The sequence below is a fragment of the Phyllobates terribilis genome, unplaced genomic scaffold, assembly GCF_046119375.1.
Source record: "Phyllobates terribilis strain yellow unplaced genomic scaffold, ASM4611937v1 Scaffold_69__1_contigs__length_7402412, whole genome shotgun sequence".
Taxonomy (NCBI): Eukaryota; Metazoa; Chordata; class Amphibia; order Anura; family Dendrobatidae; genus Phyllobates; species Phyllobates terribilis.
Window position 1 is genome coordinate 98459 of NW_027362829.1, and position 24654 is coordinate 123112.

At 43.6% G+C, this 24654-nt stretch overlaps 1 protein-coding gene across 1 annotated transcript; it reads right to left on the reverse strand.

The window, feature by feature from the left end:
* Positions 1-5859: 5859 nt before the first annotated feature.
* On the reverse strand, positions 5860-18854 carry LOC141194346 (uncharacterized). Its single transcript, XM_073662246.1, has 8 exons — positions 18793-18854; positions 14698-14922; positions 13941-14091; positions 13632-13811; positions 13425-13548; positions 13244-13341; positions 13018-13108; positions 5860-8023 (listed from the first exon to the last, which is right to left on the reverse strand). The coding sequence occupies exons 2-8, from the start codon at positions 14793-14795 to the stop codon at positions 6681-6683; spliced, it is 2085 nt and encodes a 694-aa protein (XP_073518347.1). The 5' UTR covers positions 14796-14922; positions 18793-18854; the 3' UTR covers positions 5860-6680.
* Positions 18855-24654: the final 5800 nt, after the last annotated feature.

Here is a 24654-nt window from a genome sequence, read left to right on the forward strand (position 1 = left end):
GGTATCCCATGATATACAATGGATTAGCCTTGTATTTTGTGGAGTAGGGTTATCTTGCAGACCTAAGTGGCAGGTAGGGAAAGGAATGAGGGACAGATAGACAAGATGATAAAAGAGGGGAGTTGTTAAAGAAATGGTTAATCTCTTGTGATAAAATGGAGACAATATTCAGTTCTTGTTTTTCTAGAATATTCTAAGAGAATGACGTTTCTACATACTAAAGAATTTGCCTGTAATTATCATCTGTTTCCAAGTCTGTCCAAGTGACAAGAAACATCATTCCTTTTCTCAGAAATACCAATTCTAGGAAAATACTCCATAAATGTACTAACAATGGCATTTCCCGGATTCATCCCAAGAACAAGTGGTTAGCCGAGGTTGACAGTTTCACACAGTTTTTGACTGTGACAAAGGATATCGCCCACACCGTCCATCATAGTAAACTGATAATGGTTTGACAAGTAATTATTTTGACCCAAATGTCTGCCAAGTACCATATGTCGTTTTGTGTAATCTTACCTCTTACAAAAATACAATAAAAAATTAGCATGTCTAGTAATAATCAGAGATTCTTTTGAGACAAACCTGTGAGTTCTGTCTTATTCGAACCTTCACAGCTGAGATCTCTAGCTATCCAGAATCTACCTGAGAGAAGTAAGATCCCAGTCTCTGACAGTGCAGAGTAAAAAAAAAACATTTTTTTTCAGTTGCTAACGTGATTCACCACGCCATATCTCACCTTGTTATTTTTTACCGCTGAATTGCAGCTGTGTGCTGAGCTGGTGCAGAGTAAAAAAATCTATTTTTTTTATTGCTAATAGCGTGCCACTACCACACTATTTGAGCAACATGAGTTGGAAAAAGTGAGGTCATGGTGGAAGGGGGAATAGGCTTGGTGTTCAAGGTATAAGTGGGGTAGGTGGTAATGTTAGTGAAAGCACTAGTGAACCAACACCATCACGTCTTATCCAAACACAACTGACAACTTCTGTTACTGGACAGGCTACTCCACTCCCTTTCTTTGGCAGCCGCACAGTGGTATGCCTTGTTGATGAGGGCCAAAAAGAGCATGTGCTCCAGTCGATGGCAAGCGCTGCTATAAGTGGCCTCTCCTCTTCTTCCTCTACCTCAACATCACACACAGTACAGTCCACGGAGGTGGCACCCCAATTACCCTTGCTTCCCCCCGCATCACAACTCTCCAACCACCCAGCTGACTGTAGGGAACCACAGATGGGTGAGTCTGCAGAGCTGTTCACATATGCTATGCCATGGGCATCAGAACTGTACTCCAAAGATTCACAGAGTCAAGAGGAGGAAATCATCAACACCGATGCCCAAATTTTTTTAGGTTGGACCCGGGGCAGGATGAAGTGGGGTCAAGAAGCATTCTGACCCTCGTCCCTAGACGTTAACCCCTGGGGGGGGTGATCCTGTTGAGACTCAGATACCTGAGGCTCACGAGGACTGTACTGTGCTGTCCAGGGCAGGAAGAGGAAGAGGGTGACTCTCTGGGCGAGGAATGGGATAACACGGAGGATGATGATGAGGTTGTAGTTTCCACTTGGTGTGAACCCAGAGGTATACAGCTGAGTAGGTCATCTGAGGATTTGGAAGACAAGGAGGTTACGTTGCGCCCTACGGCGCAGACATGGAATGATGCAACCATGACGAGCACTGCATCCTTATGGGCCAACTCACGTTATCTGGCAACTTTGCAAAAAAAACTCAGTGGAGGGAAAAAGTGCAATAATTTGACTATTACATGCATGAACCTTCACATGCACAATCAACATGCATTACTCTGGCAATCTCACTGTGATAAAATGCAAACCAGCGGATCTCAACAACTGTCAGCAACCCCATCAACCGCATTTGCTGCCTTCTTCCTTGTCCTTTGTTACCGTGCCAAGGATTGTCACGCAGGTCTCTGACCGCAGAACTTCCGGTTCTTTACCCCCTCCATTCAGGCTGAGTGAGAACCCGGCAGCTGTAACGGAAGCCTGCTGTTTTTAACTGATCTCAGAGAACGAGCACACCACAACTTTCTCAATCCACCATAACATCTCCACCTGCACCTCACTCACGGTCCAGTAGTTTGTCCGGTTCACCGTATTCCGCCCTCACTCAGCACTGCAGCCAGCTTTTGGTCCCGCAGTTGTGGTCACCCAAAAGATGGTTTCCTCCTACACATGACAAAGCTAAGAAGTTGAACTCCACCATCTCCAATCTGTTGGCCACGGAAATGCTACCTTTCCGCCTCGTAGATACAGATGGTTTCCGAAAGCTCATGGCTGTTGCAGTCCCAAAGAACAAGTTGCGCAGTCGCCATTACTTTTCTAAGAAAGCTGTGCCTGAGCTACACCAGCATGTCGCAGACAACATCACCCGTTCCTTGACTAAATCTATGTCTGACAGGGTGCATTTCACCACAGACACCTGGATGAGTAAGCATGGCCAGGGACGTTACATATTGCTGACTGGGCACTGGGTGTCTCTGGTGGCTGTGGGGGCAAGCAGGGAAGGGGCTACTTGGAATCCCCAAGGCTTGCATGACAAACCTGTGTATTTCACACTTCCTCCACTGCTTCTGCCTCCTCTAGGGCCTCCACCTGCGCACTCAACCTCTGCCTTAATGAGATACGCGTTTCAACTGTGCTGAGCGAATTACCACCAACTCCGTAGTGTTCAGCCAGGGCTCATCGCAATTAGGCAGTGTTAAAATTATTATGCCTTAGAGATCGCAGTCACACAGCTGAAGAGTTGTGGACTGCTTTCCAGGCTGAGTTTGAGCAATGGCTGTCTCTGCTGAAGGCCGTGTGCGATAATGGTGCAAACCTGGTGGCGGCCATACGCCGAGGCATGCTCACATATGTGCCTTACATCCTCAACCTGGTGGCACACAAATTTCTCAGGCAGTATATCGGCCTGGATGAGCTGCTGCAGAAAGCACGGAAGCTGTGCGCTCACTTCTGCTATTCGCACCTCTCAGGTCATTGACTTGCATCGATACAGAGGTCTTTGTCCATGCCAGTTAACAGGTTGATATGCGATATGCCGACACGGTGGAATTCCACTCTACACATGTTGCAGCGACTGTGGCAGAAGCAACGAGCCCTGACGCAGTATGACCTGGCAGTACGAACTGGGGCATATGACGTTTACGGAGTGGGCACAGATTAAGGATCTCTGCACCCTTCTGCACAGTTTCGAAATAGCTACTAAGATGGTTAGCTCTGACGATGCCATTATCAGCATCAATATTCCAGTCATCTACATGATGGAGCAGACTTTGAATAGCCTGGGAGGTGGTGGTCCCAGATGAAGAGGAGGATGAGGAAGGGATAAGAATGTCTCAAAGGTCCAGACTGTTGTTACACAGGCGTGTGCTGAGGGAGGTTGGATTACTGCAATTGAGGGGGGCTGGTGATACCCAACAAACTGTTTGTGAAGGTGCAAGAGCCGAGGAACAAATGGAGGAGGAAGAGGTGATGGGTTAGCAACAGTCAGGAAATTAAAAGGATAATCATCCCTTCTCTGTTGTTTGTGGTTGCCAGGAGGGGACGGAGGAAACAAGCATCAGTGTTACCCAGCCACCAACACAGCATTGGCTTGGACCTCATGGAAGCGCCCGACATATGAGTGCCTTCTTGCTGCACTATCTGCAACATGATCCTCGTATAGTTTGGATTCAAAATAGTGCTGACTATTGGGTTGCCACTCTGCCAGATCCACAGTATGAGAGTAAATTTTGCCACCCTGGAAAGGGACCAGCGAATGCTGGAGTATCGAAACAAGCTTTTACACAACCTTAAGAGAGGTTTTCCCCAAGACAGCAGTGATGCACGTCAATTCATCAATGCCAAAGCATTAGCAGCAGCCCAGTGTAAGTGGCAGAAGCAATTTCTGTGAGTCCTTTGACACATTTTTTACATCAGCTCGTGCACCAGCACAACAGAGTACAAGTCTAACACGTGGTGAACAACTGCAGAGGATGTTGCATGCAAGAGTATATAGAGCTCCATATCAATACCATCAGGGAGGGTTTGGACCCTTTTACATCTTCAAAAATGGATGAGTGGCCTGAGCTCACCAATCACCACTTGGAGGTTTTATCATGTCCGGCAGCCAGCATTCTCTCAGAACGTGTCTTTAGCACTGCTGGTGGTGTTCTGACGGATAAGAGCAACCGGCTGTCCCCTGAAAGTGTAGACAACCGAACTTTCATCAAGATGAACAAGTCATGGATCTCCAAGGACTTTTGCACCCCAATCGCAGAATGTAGAGACTAGGTGATGTTCTAGATTTTAGTATGCTGCATTGATCTCACGTAATTGCAATCTGTGAGATCTTTAGCATGGCTTCTGGGCCTGCTATTGCTGCAGATATTAATAATTAATAAGCATGAAGAGGGAGGGCGCACTCCGAGGGCGCGCTCGGGAATAAAGGCAGGAGGGATAAGAGGGAAAGCCCAATGGTATGTATCATGTAGCTTTGCCTACTGATCAGATGTTAATCACAATGTCATAGATCTCGTATCATATATTATTCTGCTCATGGACTTTTATGACATATTAATGTCAACAATGACATCATAGATTTTATATGTCCCTTAGATTGTCATATGCTGTGAGGTAAAATTATTTACATCTATTTGTCCTTTATTTCTATATTTAGCTGCCATCATTCTAGGTCTTATATATCCCTGCCGCAGGGATGCTTTGTATAACTAGTTTTAGATGTTTTTACTTTGTGTGTTACTCTTTGCGCTATATAATAAAATATACATTTACTTATGTTTGATAATTACATGGTAGGTGTGCACATCCTTGTGTGGTGCTGTTCTCTTACTTACCTCGTTGCTGCAGATGTTAACACTAATTTTTGGAAATGTGAACACTCCTGGTTGGGTCTCCATCTGCTGGGTTGGCTGTAGTGGAAGAGGTGTCGGTCCCAATTATACTATATCTACTCTAGCGAAATTGATGCCACTTTAGTGATGTCTGCCCCTAATTTGATCGGTTTTGGTAGCTTTTGGGCCCGTTTGAAGGTGTTGTGTATTCGTTTGGTATTACCTCCCATTGAATCCAATGGGGTTTGGAAATGTTTGATGAATGTTCAACTATTTAAATCGGCGTCTATTGCAAATTCTACGATCATAAACCGAACATTGAAATGTTCACTCATCTCTACTCATGATGATTTGACAAAACTATGTTTGGTTTAATTTTTTCCTCCTGTGAGGGGTCGTAGTACCTAGGATCATATAGGGATAATCAGGGTGAAACGACTGTAAGCAGGGGTACCACAACTTGTGCGCTTGATTTAGGGTGCCAACCTCTGTGGTAAGGAAGAGTAAATAATGAGGGATAACTAACAGGGAAAGAATTGAGGCTCCATTCCCCTCCCCCTACCTGCCTTTAACCCCTGATTTAATTTATATGGCCTAGGAATTATATACATTTTTTTTTTCATTTCTAAAGTGACAATGTGTAAAATTTGCCTGATTGGGAAAATGAGTAGTAGTTCCTTTTTAATGAGGTATAAATATAGTGTCTACATTTTAATGGATGAGATTTTTCTTCATGAAACATATTTAAATACACACACAGCTCGGCTACATATGCACAGTTACATACACACAGCTCTACTACATATGCATTACCCCATTTTGCAGTTCCATCCAGGTCGTGTGATTAATTACATGATCTGAAACGTCCTTGAGCTAGTCAGGTGGTAGGTCCTTCATCTGTTAACTCAGGACGTGCAACCTCTGCGCAGGTCCTGGTACCTTTCTCTCCTGCTCTTCACCAATTAGTTACATAAGTGTCGGGCTGGAGGAGAGAGCAGTTCTCTCAGTGTTCAGGAAGGACACTGTCTCATTGTTCTCCTCTGTCACAGGAAGCTGCCTCCAGTCTATAAGATGCACTCACTTATTAGCAAGATCTTTTCTTGCTAAAATTGTCTTATAGTCCAAATCATACAGTAAGTTCTCAAGTAGTTTTCCTTTCTCATTTAATTATACAACTGTCTGTTATGTTTTTGTACAATTTGTCAATAACATACATAGTTTCTTTTCATCTGAGTTATTTTTCATGGTGAACAAAAAACGATTTTCCGGTAATTTATTTTTCACACTCTAGGTGTGATAATGGCTTCTCTCTGTGTGGGATTTTTGACTTTTAAAGGGGGTTGTCCAGTACTAGGACAATCCCTTCTCATTCCTCATGTTTGATCCTGTTAAAATAATAACAATTATACAAACCTCCCATGCCAGCGTAGTTCCAGCTGTGTCGGTACTTGCGTTCCCAGGCCTTATGTGAGGTTGTTATGTCAAGTGAGCCCTGCTGGTCTCACTGTCCCCACCTTTAGACAACTCAAACAGTAAGAGGAAGTCAAAGAGCAGCCGCAGCCCTGGCTTCCTGATGATGTTCAACACTCCCGAAGACAGGGACATCAAAGCCGGGGCCGATTGGGCACAGGGCTCGTGTGATGTACAACCTCATATGAGCACCGTGAACTCAACACACTGCTGAAATGGCATTGGCATGGAAGTAGGAGTGAGTATGAATGTTTTTATTAAAACATTTTCAACATTCTGAACATGAAAAAGGCTTTTCCCCTCTGTGAGTTCTCTGATGTTTATTAAGAGTTGATTTCTGTGTAAAACATTTCCCACATTAAGAACATGAAAAGGGCTTGTCCCCTGTGTGGGTTCTCTGATGTTTGTTTAGACTTGATTTCACTGAAAAACATTTCCCACATTCTGAACATGAAAAAGGCTTCTCTCCTGTGTGAGTCCTCTGATGTTTAAGAAAATCTGATTTATGGCTAAAATATTTCCCACATTCTGAACATGAAAAAAGCCTCTCACCTGTGTGGATTCTCTGGTGCTCAACAAAATCTGATCTATAGCTAAAACAGTTTCCACATTCTGAACAGGAAAATGGTCTCTCCCCTGTGTGGGTTCTCTGATGTCTGATAAAACTTGATTTCTCTGCAAAACATTTTTCACATTGTGAACAGGAAAAAGGCTTCGCCCCTGTGTGAGTTCTCTGATGTTTGATAAGACTTGATTTCACTGCAAAACATTTCCCACATTCTGAACATGAAAAAGGCTTCTCTCCTGTGTGAGTCCTCTGATGCTTAAGAAAGTCTGATTTATGGATAAAACATTTCCCACATTCTGAACATGAAAAAGGCCTCTCACCTGTGTGGATTCTCTGGTGCTCAACAAAATCTGATCTATGGCTAAAACATTTCCCACATTCTGAACAAGAAAACGGTCTCTCCCCTGTGTGAGTTCTCTGATGTCTGATAAAATTTGATTTCTCTGTAAAACATTTTCCACATTCTGAACATAAAAAAGGCTTCTCCCCTGTGTGAGTTCGCTGGTGCTTAACCAAATGCGATTTCTGGTTAAAACATTTTCCACATTCTGAACATGGAAACGGTTTCTCCCCTGTGTGAGTTCTCTGGTGCTCAACAAGAACCGATTTACGGTTAAAGCATTTCCCACATTCTGAACAGGAAAACTGTTTCTCCCCTGTGTGGGTTCTATGGTGTCTGATAAACTTTGATTTTTCTGTAAAACATTTCCCACATTCTGAACATGAAAAGGGCTTCTTCTCAGTGTGAGTTCTCTGGTGACTAACAAGGTATGATTTCTGGTTAAAACATTTCTCGCACTTGAAACAAGAAAATCTATTCTCTGCTGTTTGAATTTTTTGATGTTTAAGAAAATACTTTTTGAGGGGAAAACTATGTGCAACTGGCTTCTTTGCTTTAGGAGCAGTTCGTTTTTTAATGCTCATTTTGTGATTTTGATCTTCCTTAGTAGCCGGTAATGAATCAGAAGACAGGACCTGTTTCAAAGGATCAGATGACAGATCTGTGCTGTGAAGGGATGATGGTATATCTGGAGTAATGGCCTTCACTTCAATTATATCCTGTGGAATCTCAAGATCATCTGATTTAAAAATTGAAGATGTCAGCTGTCCCTCTGATCTCCTGGTACAGTCATCTGCCAAGAATAAAACCAGTTATTATTTTTAAATAAAATATCTTTAAATTTATATATTTTTGTACATTTGTACTTAAAATGTCTGCAGAAACGGCCAGTTATGTAAGCTATTGAATTATTCACCAAGACAATGACAGTTAACAGTCTAATAGAAAACCTCATAGGATGAACCAGTAGAGTGTGGTGTTCAACTCTTTGTTTATTCTGCCTCCCAAAAATGGAATAGAAACACCAAACAATGTTATGTAGGTGAAAATAATATCAATGAAAACTTCTACTCATCTTGCAAAAAACAAGTCCCCATTAAGATCCATCATCTGTCAATGGAAAACAGAGTTTTCCTCATTATTAGTGGCTCCAAGGCTCTTGAGAATCAACATGGCTTCCATAAACCAATCCAGCAATATCCACTCTCCCAAAGTCATATCTCCCCTCGCTTCTGAGCCTTGTAGCGTGCCCAAACCACATTTAGCATCCATGTATTTGGAATTACTATGGTGAGAAGATCCCACTGAATTTACGGGGTGTGTCTCCTGGAGCACAATCTTGGCACTATGTGTTGGGTAATAAAACGGCAAATGTGTAATTTTCACTCTCAAACATCCAGTACGTGCTAATTTCAGGAAAGTGCCAGTGGAATCAAAATAGTCACTACTCCTATAGATTAATTCACTGAGGGTTATAATTTCCAAAATGGAGTCACTATGGGGATTTCTACTGCTCTAGTTTTTAGCAATTTTGTCATATTAGGGCTTCTGCAAATGGAGTGTCCCATCTCATCTGGGATCTGCTCCTGAGACGTCTGCTTCTCTCACCAGAAGCCGCATTATTTATTCTATCGGAGGCTCTGGTGATGGAGGAGACGTCAAAACCAAAAGCGTTGGGCATCACATGCTCTGTCCAGCCACTAAGATAAGGGTTGCTGGGACCAGTAGTATTGTCCAGTCCGTCAGAATGGGTGTATCCAGCTGGAGTAATCTGCTCCCTGCTTCAGCCAACTGGAAAGCATCACACCCTACTGTGAGTATAGACAATAACACATCTACTGAAATTATCAAACTCAACAGTCTTCATCAGTAAAAAATGAGTAATTAGTGGTGAAACCTCTCTGGGGTAATTAGAGTATGGGGCTCGGTGGCTCTTGGAAATCGAAACTATCGTAAGGACCAATATTTTCTGTCAGATGAGTTTCAAGAAGAAATATTAAGCATTCAAAGAGAACTTTTTATAATAGTGCAGAGCTGAGGTGTCTTAAATTTAGATCTCTGGCATTGGGAAGATATAGAATAAAAAAAATATGTTACATCCCAAACAACAACATATGTATGAGGGGAGAACTCCATTACTAAACCAGAGTTGCACTCATTTATGGTGGACCATTGAAACTACTATGAGTCCTGACCAGAAGAGTAGAGAAAGTATTAGTGCCCCTATTTCAGGAGAGATTGTGCAGTAATCTGAATTCCTGAGGATTGAAAACATAATGGAATTTATGACGTGGAGTGAATCCATGAAACCAGGGCTCGAGCCATGCCAACACATCTCCTGCAGGCGTGAATAAATGTATATTACAGCCATCAGCCACGCACAGCTTAGAGATATATCATGGCACAGGTGTAATGTTTTTTGTAGTTTATCGCTATCCTGTATGAAGTTAGTTGGTTTTAAAAGAAATTGAAAAGTTTAGATAAAGGGAAACTCTGTTATCATACAGAAATTCACACTCGGCTCTCACTGCACATTTAATGCTGTCGATCGAAAAAGTGAAGTTTGGCCAGAAAGACTGGACCTGGTCTTGTAGGGACCATATACAGTGGGGAAAAAAAGTATTTAGTCTGCCACCAATTGTGCAAGTTCTCCCACTTAAAAATATGAGAGAGGCCTGTAATTGACATCATAGATAGACCTCAACTATGAGAGACAAAATGAGAAAACAAATCCTGAAAATCACATTGTCTGATTTGGAAAGAAATTTATTTCAAATTTGGGTGGAAAATAAGTATTTGGTCAATTACAAACAAGCAAGATTTCTGGCTCTCACAGACCGGTAACTTCTTCCTTAAGAGCCTCCTCTGTCCTCCACTAATTACCTGTAGTATTGGCACCTGTTTGAACTTGTTATCAGTATAAAAGACACATGTCTGCAACCTCAAACAGTCACACTCCAAACTCCACTATGGTGAAGACCAAAAAGCTGTCGAAGGACACCAGAAACAATATTGTAGCCCTGCACCAGGCTGGGAAGACTGAATCTGCAATAGGCAAGCAGCTTGGTGTGAAGAAATCAACTGTGGGAGCAATATTTAGAAAATGGAAGACATACAAGACCACTGATAATCTCTCTCGATCTGGGGCTCCACACAAGATCTCACCCCGTGGGGTCAAAAAGATCTCAAGAACGGTGAGCAAAAATCCCAGAACCACACGGGGGGACCTAGTGAATGACCTGCAGAGAGCTGGGGCCAACGTTACACAGGCTACCATCAGTAACACACTATGCCACCAGGGACTCAGATCCTGCAGTGCTAGACGTGTCTCCCTGCTTAAGCCATTACATGTCCAGGCCCGTCTGACGTTTGCTAGAGAGCATTTGGATGATCCAGAAGAGTATTGGGAGAATGTCTTATGGTCAGATGAAACCAAAGTAGAACTCTTTGGTAGAAACACAACTTGTCGTGTTTGGAGGAGAAAGAATGCTGAGTTGCATCCAAAGAACACCATACCTACTATGAAGCATGTGGGTGGAAACATCATGCTTTGGGGCTGTTTCTCTGCCAAAGGACCAGGCCCAGTGATCAGTGTACATCAAAGAATGAATGGGGCCATGTATCGTGAGATTTTGAGTGCAAACCTCCTTCCATCAGCAAGGGCATTGAAGATGAAACGTCGCTGGGTCTTTCAGCATGACAATGATCCCAAGCACACCGCCAGGGCAACGAAGGAGTAGCTTCGTAAGAAGCATTTCAAGGTCCTGGAGTGGCCTAGCCAGTCTCCAGATCTAAACCCCATTGAAAACCTTTGGAGGGAGTTGAAAGTCCGTGTTGCCCAGCGACAGCCCCAAAACATCACTGCTCTAGAGGAGATCTGCATGGAGGAATGGGCCAACATACCAGCAACAATGTGTGCCAACCTTGTAAAGACTTACAGAAAAAGTTTGACCTCTGTCATTGCCAACAAAGGATATATAACAAAGTATTGAGATGAACTTTTGTAATTGACCAAATACTTATTTTCCACCAAAATATGAAAAAAAATTCTTTCCAAATCAGACAATGTGATTTTCAGGATTTGTATTCTCATTTTGTCTCTCATAGTTGAGGTCGACCTATGATGTCAATTACAGGCCTCTCTCATCTTTTTAAGTGGGAGAATTTGCATAATTGGTGGCTGACTAAATACTTTTGCCCCACTTTAAGAACATTTAGCGTGGCGCCCTAATGCGCAATGGGGCCACAGATCCCAGAGGGGTGCATGGTACGGATTTCTCCACAAGAGACCCTCACAGCATACATACACCTCCACCCTACCACCTCAGACCACCAGAGGGAGCCCGGATAGGGATATATATACGGAGGGTGGAGTTAGGCAGGCAGTTCCTCTGGAGAGTTCAGCAAGTACAGGTCTGAATACAGAGTCGAGCTCAGTCTAGAGAACAGAGTTCCTGCTCAGAGTCAGAGAGGGACAGAGTTCTCAGTGCAAGTTCCTCTAGTGCAAAAGCTTAGAGAACAGCTCAGGTTAGTGAGCTTAGGGCATACCGATGCCATAAGAGCGGTGAAGAAGCAGTGTGCCTGCTGCTGTGTGTAGCCTAGTGAGGGCCCGAGTGTGGCCGAAGGCGAGTGGAGTGAGTAACATAGGGGGCAGAGGAGCTTAACCAGCTCACCCCGAAAGCATATACCGGACACCGGGTCCGAGCTTACAGGGATCTCTATGACCCAGTAGGAAACAACCGGAATCCCTGGTGAACTACAGGTCCCAGGTTCACCAGAAGCTGATACGTACCAGAGCCAGGATTCACGGAGGCCCCGCAAGCAGGGAGAGGGATCTCCAACAGAAGGCCCTACCACAAGGTCAGCAGGTGTAAGACAGAGACTAAGTTAGGCCTACCTCCAAGCAGGTCAGAGACTTACCAAGAAAAGGCAAGGAACAGGGAGAGTTCTGATATGCACCCTTCACCCTAAAGCGCCCCGGATCGTGCCTTAAACACCACCAGTAAAGGTACTGAAGTGACTATCGTGTGTGTCCCTATTCTTGCTCTGACCCGGCTGGGTCCCCTCTGTCCTGCATCCCTACATCTACGCTGCCCTGAGGCCCAGCTCCACCTGTGGGGTGCTACACCATCTAAGCTGCCTAAACACCGGCCTCAGAGGACTGCTGCAGCGCTGGTGATCCTCACCAGATACCACAGGTGGCATCACGAACATTTAAACCCCAAACTTAAATTACCATTTTTAAGAGATACCCCAGGGTACCAACCCGGGCGCCGACTACCGCGACATCCACCAAGATCAGGCATCAAGGCCCGGGTGCCGAGTACGTCCCCATCCCCTGGGCTCGTCATTAGCAGTTCAGAAGAGAGAGAAGGTAGATTCATCCAATAAGATATCAGGATTCTAGGAAGCCAACAGCATCATTACCCTCCGCTTTCTCTAGGAGGCCCATCATAATATTTTTCTTCAAGTTATTTTTGTAACTTGTCAGTATATTCTACGTGCGCTGTCATTTGGCTTTGAAGTTTACAGATCTGGGCAGGTAAGGGTCAGCGTCTACTAATCCAAGTGGGTAGGTGGATCCTCCAGGTTGTAAGATCTATAGAAAAGGGCTTTCAATTCCCAAAGTCATTTGAACAGTTTTGAGTGGAGATGAATGTTGTGGTCTAGTGCCAAAACGGTGATCTCACGATTGTGATACGGCCAGACTACACCTCCTATAAAGCAGCCACAGCCGGTGACTGAGAAGAATCTGTGACTTCTCTGCATTTAGTGGTTACTACTCACCTGGGCAGTTATCTGTAGAATTCTCCTCTTTACACCGCTCATCACCCCTCACATATGTCTCTGTAGTATTAATAAGGGTCAGATCTTCACCCTGAAACAAATATTGTAAAAGTCACAGACAGATGAGAAGTCACATCTATGATCAGCTCTAATCCTGCCATCTCCACCATTCTCATTACACAAGTATAAAACATATAATACTGGTGGATAAAACATATACGTCTACCTGATGATCCTGAGGAACATTGGGATCTTCTTGTTTATAGTCCTGTGGAGGAAGAAGACGGGGACATCTCTCTGGTGTTGTCCTCTTACTGGATAGATCTGGAGGAAACACATACAGGGACTGAATTCATTCTTTACATACAGATAATTATAGGCCGTGTATATTAAGTCATGTCTACTACCTGGTGATATGAGGGGCTGGGGAACCTCCACCATGATGTTCTTGTACAGATGTTTGTGTCCTTCTAAATACTCCCACTCCTCCATAGAGAAATAGACGGTGACATCCTGACATCTTATAGGAACCTGAGACATACAATGATACCGTCATCCCCCCGATCCCTTCATAGCGTTACTGTATAATGTCCCAGCATTCCCAGCAATGTCACCTCTCCAGTCAGCAGCTCAATCATCTTGTAGGCGAGTTCTAGGATCTTCTGGTCATTGATGAGCTCATGTATCAGGGGGTGAGGTGGAGGCCCTGTGATTGCGCTCAGGGGTCTTCCCCATCCCTCAGACACAGGGTCCGGACAGCGCTCAATAGAGGTCTTCTTCACTACTGTGTAATCCTAGTTATGGAAAGCCACATTAAAAAATCTCACTACATACATTTCCAGAGTCCTCACCTCTCCAGTTCTGTCCATCTGTTATTCCCATAGATAAGAATGATGTAATGTGACGTCATCAGAATCTCTCACCTCTCCAGTAAGCCGGAAGAGGATCTCTAGGGTGAGGTGTAATATCCTCTCTTCCATCTTGTCTCTGTCCATATCCATCTTTGATGGGTAATTCAGGAAAATTCTCTTAATATAGAAGATCTCCACTGCAAAGATCCGATATTGTAGAGACCTGAATGAGAAGAAGATAAGCCGATGTAACATCATAAAAATCATGTGTAATAATACAATTACAGGAAACAATAAGGGAAAACATATCAGGAGATAGCCAGTGATTGGGAGCATGGAGAAAATGTCTTAGTCAGCAATTCAACTTATGTTCCAGTCCATACAAGACTAGAGAATACAACATCTACACGTTCTAAGTTACTAACTGCTATGGCAACCTAATGAGATGTAGGAATCACAAGTTCGTTGGAACTGACCAGGAAATACAGAGACTGGCAGGGGACCTAAGCAGCAATGATATTTTTATTATTTTACAACATTCTGTTTTTTTCATTGACATCTACTAATAAAACCTATATATTTTAGGCCACAGACAACAAGCAGTTTCTTCCTCGGAATCTGCACCTGATTATGTTTCTCATAGACTTATCTTCCATAACGCTAATTCGTGTGTTATTTACTGACACTGCAATCGGCATTAGTAATACTGCAGGAGATATTCATTACATGTGACATGAGAAAAAACTACTTCATGATCAGGATGACATCTTCATCTTCTACTACGGTTGTACAAACATATTTGGCCAGAGTCTGTTGCTAACTACATTACCTCTGGCCGTCTACATGAATGTTTCCCGTCTTCCCCGGATTGTAATCTTCAATCACGTTGGATCTCATGTCTGATTCACACACAGAAGTTTGAGGCATTTATGAAAGCTTGTTTGTAAGAACACAAAGACAGGAGGTATTTGATGGCAATGTCTCCATGTAAAGTGTTTTTTTCCTCTGGATATGATGGTTTTTAGGGGGGCATTTTCCCTTAGGCTTACATATACTGTATTCCATGGAAAAAGAACAAAAAAACACATGTTAAAATATTTCAAAATAAAATTGAGGATAAAGGTACTGTGGGAACATTATACTGTGTGTGGGGGGGGTGGCGGTACTGTGGAAACATTATACTGTGTGTGGGGCTGATGGCGGTACTGTGGGAACATTATACTGTGTGTGGGGGGGTGACGGTACTGTGGGAACATTATACTGTGTGTGAGGCTGATGGCGGTACTGTGGGAACATTAAATTGTGTGTGGGGGGGATGATGGCGGTACTGTGAGAGCATTATACTGTGTGTGGGGGAATGGCAGTACTGGGAGAACATTATACTGTGTGTGGGGGATTGTGGTGGTACTGTGGGAACATTATATTGTGTGTGGGGGAATGGCTGTACTGTGAGAACATTATAGTGTGTGGGGTGATGGCGATACTGTGGTGAGAACATTATACTGTGTATGGGGAAATGGCAGTAATATGAGAACATTATACTGTGTGTGGGGGGGTGGTAATAGTGTGGGAACATTATACTGTGCGTGGGGCTGATGGCGGTACTGTGAGAACATTATACTATGTGTGGGGGAATGGCAGTACTGTGAGAACATTATACTGTGGGTGGGGGATGGTGGTAGTGAGAACATTGTACTGTGTGTGGAGGGATGGCGGTACCATGGGAACATTATACCATGTGTGGGAACCAAGAAAGAGACACTGTACAGCATTAAGGATGGGGATAAGTGAGGATTTATTATCTTGTGGTTTGGGTCATAACATATTGTGTGGGGCATCTTGTATTATCATAGTGTGTGTGGAGGATGGTGGTACTGTGGGAACATTATACTATGCGTGGGGGGATGGTGCAATCATTTTACGGTGTGTGGGGGTGATGCGGTACTGGGGGAACACAATACTGTGTGTGGAGGCCAAGAAAGGCACACTGTATTATGTGGGCAATACATGTTTCCTTGGGTATCGTCTTTCATAGTTGGGTCGAATGTATCGATCAGCGGAAAAGGAAGGAAATTATTGTGATCCTTATAAGGTGGCAACACAAAAACTCCCTAAATATAAAATGTTTACAACAACCCCACAATTTGTGTATCCATAGGGTTCATCACTATGTATCCATTTGATTAGAGCTGATACTATTAAACTATAAAGTATCTGTAAAGACTTTCTTTCAAATTCAAAAAGGGGCACTTTTCCGTGTTCGTCATGCCTGAATTGTTTGAAGATTATTAAAGGTGATAGTTTTCCCCACCAATTAATAGGGACACATGTGCATATTGTTTTTTATTTTACCTGACGGGAGCGACCTATGAAGCTTCTTCTTTGAACTTTATTCCTCTGTTTTTTCATATTTATATTACTCTCCGGAATCAGGAATGTATTAAGTCCTATAGAAACTGTTGAGAAATAATATCTAATTCTGTGCTTCCAGGATTATTCTTGTGGGAATTGGCTGCGATATCTCCTGTGTAATATATTTCTAGTATCAATAGGTTATAATCCTGTAACTCAAAGAACGTGCGGTGGTTGTTCGTTTCTTTCCCTTTTTTGTTTTCTTGTGTCATTTATTATCTTTATGTAACGTATGTGTATTGGTTCTGACATTTGGTATCCTCTTGTCAAGTGACAATCACTTTATAAGGTATAACTAAGGGATATGACACAGGCTTGAAAAAGGAATTCGACCCTGAATCATCACAACAGGTGCGTATTCACACGCCAACTCCCTTTCCATGATGTCCCCATGAAAGGCTGCTTGTGCTGACAGCTGATGGATCTGCTGATGTATACCCAGCAAGTATTTACCACATATTCATGCAAATTCCCTGAAGTGTTATCAATTGTATCCAGTAGGAAAGAGAAAGCACTAAAATGCTCGAGTACTCATTATTCGAATCGAGCAGGTTGGACATGCAGATGGACTCGAGTCGAGTACCGAGTATAATCGAAGTCAATGGGAAACGCTATAATTTTTCCAGGAAACAGGAGGGCTGCGGGGGGCAGGAAAATTGCTGAACTGGATGGAAACAATGCTCAAATGGAGTGGGAACAGCATAGGGAAGATGCCTGGATGCATCTCTGACTCCTAGGTAGCTACTGGGAACTAAATAAAGATGTAATTTAAAAAAAAATGACATGGGGTCCCCCTTAATTTTGAAAAACAGCTAGGTAACCCAGACAACTGGGTGCTGACATTCACAGTTTGGGAAGGTCCATGGATATTGGCCCCTTCCCAGCTTTAAAATACCAACCCGCAGCAGCCCCAGAATTGGCACATCACATTAGGCGTCAATTCTGGCACTTTGCCTGGCTCTTCCCAATTGGAGTAATTTTTTTGGAGTTGATGTCAGATGTGTAGTGTCAGCTAGCATCAATCCCAGGGATTACTAATGGAGAGGCATCTATCAGACACCCCCATTACTAACCCAGTAAGTTAAAAGAAAAAAAAACACACAAAAAAATATTTTATTTTAAAATAAAAAAAACTCCCCAGTTTCCTCGTTCGCCAATTTATTAAAAAAAAATCCATACTGGACCAAAGTAGTCCAAGGATTCAAACGTAGTCTACAAATGACAACCTGAAAGACATAAAAAGAGAGAATTAAATAAAGACAAGAGACAGTCCCTCATTCACCAATTTATTAACCCCGCAGATCCAACGTAGTACATGGCATTCCCATGACGTCCAAAAATTCAGTAGTTCTTCCTATGGAGCCTTGTTCTGAGAATGAAGCTTCATAGGTCTCTCCTGATCAGGCTGCACTCAGCGAGACCTGGTGACAGCGGTGATGACATCAGTAAGGTTACTGAAATCATCGCTCTCGGGGAGCGCAGTCTGACCGGGAGACACCTATGAAGCTTCGAACTCAGAATTAGGATCCATAGGTTGTACTGCAGAATCGGTGGACATCGTGGGACCGCCATAGACTATGTTGGAGCTGCGGGGATGATAAATTGGTGAATGAGGGACTGTCTCTTGTCTTTATTCATTTAATTCTCTCTTTTTATGTCTTTCAGGTTGCCATTTGTGGACTACTTTGGAATCCTTGGACTATTTCGGACCAAAATGGCTTTTTTTTTTATTAATAAATTGGTGAAGTGTTTTCTCTGTGTTTTTTTTATTTTAGCTCACTGGGTTAGTAATGGGGGTGTCTGATGTCTCTCCAATACTAACTACTGGGATTGATGCCAGCTGCCAATACATCCCAATAAATATTACCCCAATTGCCAACGCACCAGGGCAATCAGGAAGAGCTAAGCAAAGTGCAAGAATTGGCGCATCTAATGTGGTGCGCCAATTCTGCGGCTGCTGTGGGCTCGTATTTTTAGCTGGGAAGGAGCCAATATCCATGGATCTTCCTAGTCGGATAATATCAGCCCCCAGTTATCTGCTTTATCTTGGCTGGTTATCAAAACCAGGACCCCAGGTCATTTTTTTAAATTCATTATTTATTTGATAGGTTTAGCACTAAAGGGTTTAACTTTATAATATTTAGGTGGGGGCGGACATTAATCTAAGCTTTCCCTCCAAAAACAACTCTCCCTGAACTACTTCCTGAGGATAGTGCGCCAATGACGCGATGCGGCTGGCCAATCACAGTAATGCCAGTAGAAAACATGGCTACAGCATTATTGTACATGGCAGGAAAAACCCTTTATTGGCTGCCTAACAGCCGCAAAACATGCTGGCCGGAAACCCAAGCACCCCGATGATTGATAGGGTAGTAGCGAGCTCATCACTAGTATCTACATTATTGTCCACAGCTGTTACGTCACTGTTCACACCACACAGAGACCCCAAAAGAGTCTCCCTGCTGAAGGGGTTAATGCCCCCTGCGCCCAGTAATGGGGGATCTCCACATACCTCCACCTGCAGAGCCGCCACCACTTATATGGCTGTTCTGTGCGCACAGGACCTGTGATGAGGTCACAGGAGGAGCGGAGTCAGGGGTCACATGATCAGGGGCCTCAGTGGATGCAAGACTCTGTTGTGCTGGTTGTCATGGTGCTGGATGAGCTGAAGTTTATGTGTGGGGTCAGGAGGGGTTTACAGTGTGGATGTAGCAGAGCCGTGTGTGTACGAGGTGTACGGAGCGGAGCCGTGTGTGTACGAGGTGTATGGAGCAGAGCTGCGTGTGTATGAGGTGTATGGAGCGGAGCCGCCATGTGTACGAGGTGTACGGAGCAGAGCCGCGCGTGTACGAGGTGTACGGAGCAGAGCCGCATGTGTACGAGGTGTACGGAGCAGAGCCGAGTGTGTACGAGGTGTACGGAGCAGAGCCATGTGTGTACGAGGTGTACGGAGCAGAGCCGCGCGTGTACGAGATGTACGGAGCGGAGCCGTGTGTACGAGGTGTATGGAGCGGAGCCGCGTGTGTACGAGGTGTAGGAGCGGAGCCGCGTGTGTACGGAGCGGAACCGCATGTGTACGAAGTGTGCGGAGCGGAACCGCGTGTGTACGAAGTGTACGAAGCGGAACCGTGTGTACGAGGTTGATGTGGAAACCTGTAGAGAAAGTTTTAGGAGAAACTCAAAGGGGTTTCACACGTTTGCCAGTTTTGATCAAATCAGTGAGTCGATCGATCGGAGACAAGAGAAACACAACCAAATCTGTCTGTGTCCCAGACTCGTCTGAGTCTCAGACTCCTGGTCACAAGTTTTTATTACTAACCATAAAGAGAAGGAAAGTGGGAGTAGCTTACATTATGTTGCTGTCGTCACTGAATTTTGGGTCTTCTATCCTTTGGATTACGAGCTCGGAGAGAATGAAGACACAGGACAGGATGTTTGTGTCTAAACATACTCTAAAAACTTTATTACAAAACACAGGGCTAATATACACCCTAAAGGCAGGAAACGGATTTGCCATATATGGTTCGATTATACAGTTTAGCTGAACAAGCGAAAAAAGCTAGTTTCTGTATGCTTTAAAATATTTAATTAGACTTATCTAGTTAGCAAGGTCATTTCATCTTTCTGCAAGAACACATTATTGCTACAAGAAGAAACATCTGGCCAGGGAGTATACTTTATCTTCTCCCGAGGACACGCTATTGATACAAGAAGGAACATTCATAGCTGTTGTTTTCACCTAAAATAACTGTCAGACTTATATAGCATAGATGGGGCCTTTAAACTTGAGGGACTCCATCTGCTGCATTCCCAAGGAGGCTGGTTATATCAGTTTAATATATGTTCAGAAACAAAGGAAGACTTTAATACATCTCTATATCAGAGACAACACCCTGCTTTTATGAAGAACACTTATAAAGCTAACATTAAAATACAAAATTATCAAAGATATGTGAATTGTCTAAATTATAAAGCAAAGTATAAATATTTACCATAACAATTCCTCCCTTTTTATTATTTACAGACAATTTATCCATCAGCTACTTCCCCATGCTATGTGAGCCTGGAGGGGACAGATCCCGTTCACTGACGGATATCTTGTTTGTGAATCTCGTCATATATGTTTACTGGAGGAGCACTGTGATATTTTGCAGATGCGATAACTAATGGTTTATATGTCTGGTCTTACGCATCTATTTACATAGAGTCGTCATAACAAATATACCAGTTCTAGCGGTTACATACACTAGTAATACCAACATTTATGTAATGAAAGGGTAAATGCATATACAATTATTCCCTATCCCCATTTCCACTATATAAGGTCTACCATTCGGTTGGATTGTCTGCAGCTCATGTATATATGGAATGTTTGGGGACAGCATTTATATCTAGATCACTAGGCGGAAGTATGAAGGTAGCAGGTGTAAGGCATGCTAAGGTGCAGGTTCCCTCTGCACCAGGGAGAAGCCATTTATAGGCCTGATGACCACATATTTATTATAAATCCTTGGATTTATAGGGTATGCAGGGTATGATGTCAGTGAGTCTGTCAAGACAACGTTTATAAGTCATCGTATACAACCCCTGGCAAAAATTATGGAACCACCGGGCTCGGAGGATGTTCATTCAGTTGTTTAATGTTGTTGAAAAAAAGCAGATCACAGACATGGCACAAAACTATAGTCATTTCAAATGGCAACTTTAGGGCTTTAAGAAACACTAAAATAAATCAAGATTAAAAATGTAATACTCAGTAAGGGTATTTTTTTTTCAGGCCAAGCAGAGGGAAAAAATTATGGAATCACTCAATTCTGAGGAAAAAAATATGGAATCACCCTGTAAATTTTCATTTCCAAAACTAACACCTGCATCAAATTTGATCTGCTCGTTAGTCTGCATCTAAAAAGGAGTGATAACACCTTGGAGAACTGTTGCACCAAGTGGACTGACATGAATCATGGCTCCAACAAGGGAGAGATGTCAACTCAAACAAAGGAGAGGATTATCAAACTCTTAAAAGAAGGTAAATCATCACGCCATGTTGCAAAAGATGTTGGTTGTTCACAGTCAGCTGTGTCTAAAATCTGGACCAAATACAAACAGCATGGGAAAGTTGTTAAAGGCAAACATACTGGTAGACAAAGGAAGACATCAAAGCATCAAGACCAGAAACTTAAAGCAATATGTCTCCAAAACAGGAAATGCACAACTAAACAAATGAGGAACGAATGGGAGGAAACTGGAGTTAATGTCTGTGACCGAACTGTAAGAAACCGCCTAAAGGAAATGGGATTTACATACAGAAAAGCTAAACATAAGCCATCATTAACACCTAAACAGAAAAAAACAAGGTTACAATGGGCTAAGGAAAATCAATTGTGGACTGTGGATGACTGGATGAAAGTCATATTCTGTGATGAATCGCGAATCTGCATTGGGCAAGGTGATGATGCTGGAACTTTTGTTTGGTGCCGTTCCAATGAGATTTATAAAGATGACTGCATGAAGAGAACATGCAAATTTCCACAGTCATTGATGATATGGGACTGCATGTCAGGTAAAGGCACTGGGGAGATGGCTGTCATTACATCTTTAATAAATGCCCAAGTTTACATTGATATTTTGGACAGTTTTCTTATCCCGTAAATTGAAAGGATGTTTGGGGATGATGACATCATTTTTGAAGATGATAATTCATCCTGTCATACAGCAAAAACTGTTAAAACATTCCTTGAAAGAAGACACATAAGGTCAATGTCATGGCCTGCAAATAGTCCGGATCTCAATCCAATTGAAAATCTTTGGTGGAAGTCGAAGAAAATGGTCCATGACAAGGCTCCAACCTAACCTCAGAGAAAGTTGGAGCCAGATTGATGAAGAGTACTGTTTGTCACTCATTAAGTCCATGCCCCAGAGACTGCAAGCTGTTATTAAAGCCAGAGGTAATGCAACAAAATACTAGTGATGTATTGGAGTGTTCTTTTGTGTGTTTGTTTTTCATGATTCCATAATTTTTTCCTCAGAATTGAGTGATTCCATAATTTTTTTTCCCTCTGATTGGTCTGAAAAAAATTACCCTTACTGAGTACCACATTTTTAATCTTGATTTCTTTTAGTGTTTCTTAAAGCCCTAAAGTTGCCATTTGAAATTACTTTAGTTTTGTGCCATGTCTGTGATCTGCTTTTTTTCAACAACATTAAACAACTGAATGAACATCCTCCGAGCCCAGTGATTCCATAATTTTTGCCAGGGGTTGTATAAGTCATCATATATAAATCATAAGTCCTTGCATCAGAGGTTTCCTCCGTCGTAACGGGCAGTACCAAAAGTCTCTTTGTGGAAACAGCTATAGGTGAAAGCCTCATATGGGGTTAGGGGCACTGCGAGATATGGCATAGTATCAGAGAATATTGGGCTATGGGTGCATATCCAGCAGTTCTTAGTTCAGTCTTTAGAAACTGCCTCGCAGCAGGACTTGGTGATACTTATCAGTTGGTTGTCCCAGTCCTCTCCTCCTTTAGTACCTCATTGAGAGTTAGGGAGAAGGATGCAATTGCCATCATCATGGTACAAAGGTGCAGGGTCATCATCTTTGCTGCTGCTGGGGATCAGGACCTTTTTCAGTGGCTGATGTTGATCCAAGTGTCTTTGCCTTGGAGGCTGACAGAAATAGCAGTGGTCAGTACTTAAAATGACTCACTGTATCTGGGCTCAGTGGTCTCCCTATATGTCTCTTGACCATGACCCAGTCTCCTGGTACCAGTGTGTGTACCGCTTATACAATTGGGGTCTAGAGGTAAGAACATGGTTATGAGTAACAGTCAGATATTTGTGCAACTCCAAGACATATTCAGTGAAGGAACTGTAGGAGGCTGCAGCTGCTGTGGGAAATACTACCCTGTCTTAGGGACACAACCAAACAGTATTTAATAGGTATAAGGTGGCTGCCGGAGAGGTTGTAAACGGGAGGTATGTGTCTCCGAAGTGCCAAGCTTCGGTGATGTAGGACCCGGAGAAGCAGGCTCCAGCACATATAGTGCTGAGAGGAATTTATTGGGCCCGGATTACATGGCCGGGTTTTACGAGCAGCTGAAAGAGCTGGGGGGGGGGGGAACAGCTGCTCACTTACCTCAAGTCCAGTTCTTGGAAGGCTAATTTAAGACAGCTGCACCTGTCTCTGTCTGTCTGTGTTTGTTGGGCAAGGTGAGCAGACCTTGCAGGTGCTTCTTAGGCTCTGCAGGAGGCATAGAAAAGCACCTTGTTTAAACGGCTGAAGCTGTGCTGCATGGACTTGTTATTTTGAGCTTTCTTCTGTTATTCCTTTTTGTGCCAGGAAAAGGCTGTTACTTTTGTTTCTTAACTGGTGTATGGACACTAAATAAACCACCAGTTTGTTTGAACCCGTGCCTACCTCCAACGCGGCTCAGTGATTACAAATCCCTACAATTGGTGCTAGAAGCACGGACACAGATCCCAAGCGGCAGTGTGACTGCTACAAGAAGATGTACATGTTCTGGGTGAAGTCGGCTATAAGCTAATAAGTGTCGTCGGACAAAATGGAGGACCTGCTTAAACATCTGTTGCAGGCACAGCAGGCGCAACAAGCGCAGCAGCAACTTCAGCAACAGCAGGCTCAGCAGGCGCAGTTCCAGCAGCAGTACCTGCAGAGCCAGCAGAGCATGCAGCAGATCATGCAGCAGAGCAGGAAGCAGCAACAGGAGCAGCAGCAGGAAACAAATAAACTTCTGATGCAGCAGTTCCAACAGCTGCAAAGACAAATGGAGATCTTGGAAGAGCAGATCCGTGACAGGACGACCTCCACATCCTCAGATCCAGGTGATGGCTCCCACGTCAGGAAAACAGTAAGAAGAGTAGTACAAAAGATGACCCCGGGTGATGACGTTGAGGCGTTCCTGACGGACTTTGAGAGGGTGGCAGAGCGGGAGAAATTGCCTTGAGAGCAGGGGGCGGAGGTACTGGTGCCATATTTAACAGGTGAGCCGCAGAAGACCTATTATGACTTGGCCTTGCAGGACGCGAAAGAGTATGCTAAGTTGAAAACTGAGATTTTGGCACGCTTGGGAGTGACTCTGACTGTCAGGGCGCAACGGGTGCACCACAGGGCCTATTGCAGTGACAAACCTCCCCGGTCCCAGATGTTCGACCTCTTACACCTGGTCCAAAAGTGGTTGCAACCTGAATCTTCCTCCCCAGCACAGATGGTGGAGAAGGTAGTTATAGACAGGTTTATACACTCTCTCCCGAAGTCGGTGAAATCCTGGGTTGCCCAGGGAGATCCCCATAATGCCGATGACTTGGTGGGGTTGGTGGAAAGATACCAGGCGGTTGAGAGTCCGTTGGGAAAACAAG

Excerpts from the sequence above, each read along its gene's own strand:
- LOC141194346 (XM_073662246.1), bottom strand. The coding sequence starts at position 14,795 with ATGCCTCAAACTTCTGTGTGTGAATCAGACATGAGATCCAACGTGATT. Across the intron at positions 13,812-13,940 it reads TCTTCCGGCTTACTGGAGAG|GATTACACAGTAGTGAAGAA; the intron begins GTGAGAGATTCT and ends TTCCATAACTAG. Across the intron at positions 8,024-13,017 it reads TTCTACAGATAACTGCCCAG|ATGACTGTACCAGGAGATCA; the intron begins GTGAGTAGTAAC and ends TATTCTTGGCAG.